Source organism: Cryptotermes secundus, unplaced genomic scaffold, assembly GCF_002891405.2.
Source record: "Cryptotermes secundus unplaced genomic scaffold, Csec_1.0 scaffold863, whole genome shotgun sequence".
Classification (NCBI taxonomy): Eukaryota; Metazoa; Arthropoda; class Insecta; order Blattodea; family Kalotermitidae; genus Cryptotermes; species Cryptotermes secundus.
Genome location: NW_019745095.1, coordinates 63614 through 71527, shown reverse-complemented (window position 1 = coordinate 71527; position 7914 = coordinate 63614). Strand labels below are relative to the sequence as shown.

Below are 7914 nucleotides of genomic sequence, written 5' to 3'. Positions count from 1 at the left end.
ACCTCACGAAGGTAGCACCAAGACATACCGGAAGCACCGATCGTCCCCCACCCATCGAGGAGACCGAAGACAATCAGGGTGCTGGAGTTGTGGAAAACTGGGCCACTTCGCGAATAACTGCCCTACGAACAGGAAGGGTACCCAACCGTCGGGAAACGAGCCACGGCCGGCGGCGGAGGGCAAATGCCGGCATACGCATTAAGGCCCCACACTACGCACTCACCGTCAAAAGGGTGAATGCCAACCACAATGAGATGACGGCCTGCCAAGAGATAGAGGCACGTCTACAAGAAGGAAAGCCGGCCTCAGTGGACACGAAACCTGCGGCGGCACAACAAGAGGAGGTCCCCATAGTGATACCGGTCGGAGTGACGATGGCCTGCCGAGAAACAGAGGCACGTCCAGAAGGAGAAAAGCCGGCCTCAGCGAACAGGAAACCTGAGGCAGCAGGGTTACGAGAGGTACCCATACAAGACGCCGAAGTAATGCCGGTCGGAGAACTGAAGAATAAAAGGCGTAGGGACCGAAAGAAGCGGAATATCAAGAATTCGACGCGGGAAAAGAGTGGACCCCAGAAGAAGTTGGCTGCCCCCTGCAGAAAGACATCCCGTCGCACGACAGTGGCACGACGTTGAAGAAACGACTTCAAGAACGAAACTCCCCAGGGAACCTTCGGATGCCGGAGAGAGGACTTGGCGCCACGGTCTCATGCCAGCAAGTGGCGGGAAGACCAGGAGGAACGACGACGTCAGCCAGTGCAAACAACGCATCAAGGGCTGTTACGTCGACATAAGGAACTTCTCATGGAAGACATAAACAAAGACTGGACACTGTGGAAGTGTCGACCGCCCCCAAAACGGAAAAGAAGACTTCAAGCAGAGGAGGAACAGGTAATGTAGATGAACCAGCCTCCCCAGAGAGAGTGAATGTGCCATAGAATGAAAGTGATGGATGAATGGGACACAACTGGATCTTCTGGCGAGCTGATTGGAAACCGCTCGAGACGAGTTGGTCTTCAGAAGGGAGCGGTTGTAACGGCCGGAGAACAGATGCTGCAAGAACAGCCTCCGAAGCAAAGGAACGGGGATGTACCGTTAGGTTATTCGGGACGAACAGCCTTAAGGAGGGAGCAGTGTGACATGTTGCGCAACGGAGAACCACTCCCTACCCAACAGTAACGTGGCAACTTAGGCCACAGTGAGGTGGCGGATGAGTCAGCGCTCCCCTCCCCCCTCCGCACGTTAACGTCTTACATCACCGCGCGGTAACAGCGTTGCTAGGCTATACGCAAACATGGTGACGCGGCACCTCTTCCTACTGTGACGTGGCACGCAACAGGCAACACTGCGGCTATATGAGGGAACTGCACAGCAGCTACGAGCCAGTTGTAACGTAGCAGTCGCCGAGTTAAGTAGTAGTCGAGCGAATGTGTTATCAACAGTTCTTCAGTGAGCAGACTACAGTTGGAGTATAGCAGCCGTCGCGGAAAGATGAACCGGACGTGTGTGTAACTGTGTAATTGGGAGTGTGTGATACAGTGATACATAGCTCCCCTGCTGTAATCGTGTAGATTACTGAAGATAGAGCGAACTGATTTGCAAATAGGGTTATAAGTTGTGAAACCCCGCAACAGTATAAACAGATTATTGCGATTAAGGTTATAAAGAGTGAAACCCCGCATCTGTGTAATAATTAATTGTAGCCGTTACTTGTAGGTTGTTAAATAAACCAATTGACGATCTCTACGGCGTCTTCAGTAACGCAACACGTTACACTATTATTTAAGTTGTCCTTGTGCTTAACTAATTAATCATTACGCCGTGAAGGTGTATTGAGACGTGGTTGTATAGATCCAAATTTTCTTCGCTTTGACACTAGCTGAAGGTGAGTGGTCAGTTTCACGCCCCGGCCGCTTTACCCCCGGAGAAAAAGCCCCCAGTACCCATTTGATACGAGGTTGGGTGGACTCCAAAGGTGATCTGGACGGCGTGGAGAAGAGAAAATTCTTGACTCTACCGGGACTATAACTCCAACCCCTCATTTCGGTCTATGTTGACGTCACAGAATCGGATTTGGAACTTACTGGAATCGAAAATTCCGCTCCGTATAACTTGTAGGCATCCTGTTTTCTGAGGCAGGAGATCAGCTCGGAGCTCGGCTGAACGGGACAGTTAAACACACTTGCCACTAATGCTGCCAGTAACTTCGGTCTTCCTGGAGGTGTAAGTACCCAGGGGCTTGAAGCAACGCCGCTCTGGGAGATAGCGCGTTGGAATAAACCTGTAAATCAATGCATGATGTTTGCATTTCGACTGACTTAGTTTAAGGTCAAACTTTCCCACAACTCGGAACATTTCCGAGTGCTGGTTTCGCTTTAGATTGCGAGGGAAGTGATGAGTTTTCTAACGCATTTTGATAGCTGGATTCTATTCATAATTATGAAGGTGTAATCCTTGAAGACGCATGGCGTAGTTCCAACTATTCTTAACTTTCGCAGAAGATAGAAGACATTCGTTAGCTTCAGTCATTAACGCTGAATCTTGGAGGAAAGAGGACCCGGTGTTCATGGGATGTGAGGTTGGGTGAACCCCACGCCCTGTTGGGATACCTTGGTCAAAAAAAAAAACATCAGCCTGCAGGAAAAGGAATCCCAGTTGCCTAGCGGGTAGCGAATTACACACTGACTGAACAAACCCGGCCCCATCTCTCTCTGCCTAAAGAAGAATGTTTGCTGTTTTTATTCATTTTCACAACGTTGTATACATGCCTACCAAAATCTGGCATGATAATTGACGATCTCACTGGGGTGGGTTTAGACTCGTGGATACATGCAAGTGGTCTACTCCAAGCCACCGCATACCCGCATTACTCTGTCTGTATAAAATGAGTTGGGATTGTGCGAACAATGGGTTCGTTGTAATTACGATACGGAGCAATACCCAAAATACCATCCACATCGGTGGACCCCCCCCCCCAAATTGTCATTGCTGGATTTACAGGTAATTTTTGTTTCGTCTGCGTATGCATTAAGCCCAGACAGTGCCACGCAGGTTTGCTAGTTACTTTTAAATTTATAGACACAGATGAATTTTAACGATTGTTGTTTCCAAGTTCGATGTAAGATTTTCGGCACATCTCACCTTTGCTTGCAGGTGACAACATGTGAAAGTGAGTGCTGCCACCTCCAGCACTTTCACCGAATATCGTCACGCTGTTCGGGTTTCCACCGAACGATGCGATGTTGTCACGTACCCAGCGCAGTGCTGCCACCTGGTCTTTCATTCCGTTATTACCCGGACACTCTGCATCTTCCGTACTCAGGAAACCTATAGACACGGGTTCAAGCCATTAAATGTGAGGCTACAGGCAGCATACGGGCCAAAAATTCTGTCTGCTTTCCTTATTAACAAAAATGCTTCACGTAGTTTCCAGCACAAACTTCCTGAATGAAAATATGTATTTAATAATTTTGTTCTGAAAAATGCAGACAGTAGCAGATAGTCAAACAGCGATTTCTAACCTGTCAGGTACGCCTGACACTCTGCGTGTTCTCATTGTTGTATCCGTAGACTAAGGGAATAAGTAGACGGATTCGGAGGGATTTGGTCGAGCGGATAATGGGAGAATCCGTTGCTGGTGAGATGAGAACTGCTGCAATGAAAACTTAATGCAAGGTAGTTTAATAAATGCAATCAACTGGTACAGCAGGAATACGTAAGACCCTTCGCACAAGGCCGACAGAGTTTCGTCTGACACAGATTCCACGTCGTATACATTCAGTATGAAGAGTAATTTTCGTTGTTTGGAAATACAGTATTTATACAATCTGATTAGGAGGACTTTGTATGAAGGAAGATTCCAGTGCTGCTGTGCTTGTTTGGTACATATTATCTGTTTGGGTATTTTCCTCACTCATCTCGCACCTTTACCAATGCATCCGGTTTACGGTTGAGAATGGAAAGTTTTGAGGGTTTATACGTCAATTGTTTCCCTCGATTTCTTAATACAAAACAAGATAAATCTGGAAACATCTACAAATAGCCTTGGTGAAAGTCCGAGTTACAGCATCTCGTTTGTACAGTTTCATCCAATTATTTCTAGTACATTCTTACAAGTTCTAACTTATTTACTAATTATTTCATATGACAATTACTTTCATTATTAAAATTTTTATATATGACACTACTATACCTCCATATACAACATCATTACAATTTCGGGCACCCAGATTTCTACGTAGCCCAGCACAGTGGCCGCGCAGTCTAAGACATGAACAGTCTTAACCTACTGAAACATTGGGGTCCAATCCCACTCCAGCCGCTGATGTCTGTGTGCGTTTATCCTGGGTTTGTTTTTTCTGTGTATAGGTAGAGGCCTTGTGACGGGCTGATCCCATGCAAGGAATCCTACCGACTTGAGTATAGGATTAAGAAACTGAAAAGCGGTCAAAGCACAACAAAGGGCTATAGAGCCATAGACTTCTTATGTACCTTTTGTCGCAGAATGCAATTACATTGCGCATACTGAGGATTTAGTGAATCACCGCCAGAAAAGAAGGCCTCATCCTGCCTCTTATGTAATACGTGAAGGTTATGTGGGATTTGAGGCTCTCATGGCGGTAGTAAATGAAATCAAGATCATCTGGAATATGTAGCCGTTTAGTCTGGTAAATCAATATGCATCCACCGAACTGTGCAGCTACACACCACAGAAGGTCGCAGTCTTAATATTACGACAGGCTGACACAACTGACAGGCCAAACTGACTGACTGGGATGGCAAATAGAGAGGTTTTTACTCGCAAGGTACCAGGTTCGGAAACCGAACAGAGCAGCAAGGTGAGTTGGTATCTGCACAGGCGCATAGCATGTTCGCACGTATTCTCTTTGTTTTGAACTTGTTCATTTAATAGTCTCGAAAAGCGAAAGAATTCCGGGAGACGTCCCATTATTTAGATAAAATAAATAAGTAAGCTTAAGCTGAATATTTCGCCTGTAATCAACAGATATTCAACTTTTATTCAGGTATTCACTATTACTTGATACTTAGAAGTCCCAGCTGTCGGCTTGTGCCGAATGGATAAAGAGTCAACATCGAGGTTTCGCTGTTAGCTGTTATTACACACACTAAAGGGAAATTTAAACTTATCCTAAAATTGCTACGCCATTTAAGACATTTGTTGAATTCTTAACATATTGTAACGTGTTTCGTAGATAACGAGAAGAGAAAATTCACGCGGGTCTTGGAACTGGGCAATATGTTTATTGGCCAATCTCTTTTTCGCCTCCAAGTACAATTATCATCCACATATAACGTCGTCAGACGTTTCTTACAGCACTGTCTAATTACTTCTTGGTGAAGTCTTTTGTTTCCTTTGTCTCATGCGAGCTGGCTTCTGCTCTAGTCGGTGATACACTTAATAGTTGACTGGGCCAAGTCGAAGTCCAAGTCACATTGCGACTGACGGTCAGTCAGTCTGTCTGTCTTGGTGTCGAGCCCCGGGTAGGGCTCATGACCAGACTTTTTTTTGGTTTCTTTTTCATATGAACGATACTGTCCTGTCCATTTGGGGCGCCCTCTCTGACAAGAGGTCGGGTCTGTCATTTGTCAGTTTTAGTCCGTATTAGTAAGTTCACTGTCAGTATTTACATATATTTACAGATTTAATCTTAATTCCTATTTCTGTGAACAATATATACAAGGCCTCTGTCAATCCAGGCTCAGTACAGCAGATTATGCCGTATTTCTAGTAGTATTCACTACCACGGCAGTCTAGTCACTTGAACGGTCGTATGCCTGACCGCCGCCAAGTTTAAGCCTCTTATACTTCACCTTGTCCGATGTTGCGAACATTCTCATTTTCATGATTCTGTACGACTTCTGCTTGTTGCCTGCTTAATTTTGTCATATAGTCATATATGTACGGTATTTTGAATGCCATGTGCAATTCTCGGACCTTGTTTTGAGGGCTCTGCAATTTTACTAGATGGGTGTCTGCCGCAAACTCCCAGGCGAGACTAGCATAAGTCATTACGGATCTAATAAGAGCTTTGTGGAGGGTCAGTTTAATGTTAGCGCTCAATCGCTCCCTTTTGAATAGGGAATATACCCTAATGAATGTTCTGAAGGCCTGGGCTTCGATCATTTCTATGTGCAATTTCCATATAACTCTCTTACCGAATATTACACCTAGATATTTTGCACTATTTACAAATGGAATATTTCTTCCATTAAGAGTCAGACAAGGCTCAGGCGGTCGACGACCATGAGAGAAGTAGACCCCCTCAGTTTTGTCTTAATTAATTTTAATATTCCAGCGTTCACACCAGGTCTCCATTGAGCTGAGACCGCGCTGGAAATTTCTGACAATAAAACCCTCCTGGCGATCTGTCGCATACAGACAGGTGTCGTCAGCAAAGAGGGACATGTGAACACCTTGTGTTTAGGGGGCATCATTTATGTACAACTTGAAAATGTTAGGGGAAAGGACTGAACCTTGTTGCACCCCTGCTTGCATTTCCCTTGGGATTGACATTTCGCCTTCAACCGAAAGCCTGAATTTACGTTGAGAAAGAAAGGACCCAATAAGTTTGATCAAACTGTTCGAGAATTCCAATTTTGATAACTTATACAGCAATCCTGAGTGCCTCGTGGTATCAAAGGCTTTTTCGATGTCCAAGAATACCGCGGCCGTAGACATTTTATTGTTGAAATTAAGGGTTACGTGGTCACCCAGTCTCATGCATTGCAATGTCATGCTGTGACATAGACGAAAACCAAACTGATTTGCGTTGAGCATGCCTCTTTCTTCAATATGTTTTTGTAGTAATTTCAGAATTACTTTTTCGAATAGTTTCCTGTCGTGGACAGGAGGCTGATCGGACGTAAATTTTGCGGGAATTTCGGGTCTTTACCGGGTTTAGGTAAAGTTATTACTTTTGCTTCCTTCCAAGTAGTTGGAAAATGAGAAAGCTGAAGGCAGTGATTAAATAAATGAGTTAGGTGAACCAATGGTCGCCTTGGAAGTTGCCTCAGGCATTTATTTTGGATGCCGTCAATTCCACAGGCCTTTCTCAATTTCAAGGAATTTATCAATTTTTGTACGTCACATGTTCTGATTCTTTGAGGGGGTGTCGTCTACGGTTTCGAGCATAGCTTGAACTGTAGCCTTCACCCGCTCTTCATTATTATCGTCGCACAGATCGTGCGGGGCATGAACCGAATTTCCAATCAGCAATTGCGTTGGATTTCCCAGAGGGATGACTTTTAAGGCCTGCAGCACCTGAATAGCAGTCCATTCCTCTCTAGGAGGGACCTAACTGTTCTCGCCGAAGCTGGGCTTTTATAACTTGCAGGCGGACTTGATAGGGAATACCATGTCGAAGGATTCATTTCGCTCGCTGCTATCGAAATGCTGTTTCAGCAATTCGTGTGTAACGGTGGAAACTCCACTGCTAGGAATTGCTAGCGTTCTGATCCTTAGCCGCTGTCGTGGGAACGTATGTCGTTGCCTAGGAAATCAACTCTGATCTCCTTAACCATTCCGGATTTCTGGCGGCACGCCACAATATTCTAGAGCACTAGAGCATCAGCACTATATCAACTTGTTCGGTGAGTCCTTCTTAAGAAGTTAATAGTTACTCAGCTACTCAAACTATTCCAGCATATTCATAAGAGCCCGACAATGTCCTCTGTCCTTAGCCCTATGAATCAAGCCCAAACTATGAAACACTATTTCTTGAAGATTTACCTTCACAATATCTCCCTCAATATCCTAGGCATTCAAATAGATTCATTCCATCATATTTCCCTTCCACAAATTTGTAAGCATTGCTCTCTTCTCCTATGCATGCTATATATCACACCCATCCCATATCTCCTGATTTTGTTATTGGATAAATACAAAACTATAAAA

The 7914-nt window shown here is 44.9% G+C and overlaps 1 protein-coding gene across 2 annotated transcripts in view; it reads right to left on the bottom strand.

Annotated features, from left to right (window-relative positions):
• LOC111874983 (esterase E4) overlaps positions 1-7914 on the bottom strand; it is a 96102-nt gene that overhangs the window by 31545 nt on the left and 56643 nt on the right. For both annotated transcript variants that reach the window (XM_023870911.2, XM_023870912.2), the window contains 2 exons: positions 3141-3326; positions 2084-2280 (listed from right to left, as the gene is read on the bottom strand). In XM_023870911.2, coding sequence (XP_023726679.1) covers positions 2084-2280; positions 3141-3326 — 383 coding nt within the window. The remainder of the gene's footprint in view (positions 1-2083; positions 2281-3140; positions 3327-7914) is intronic.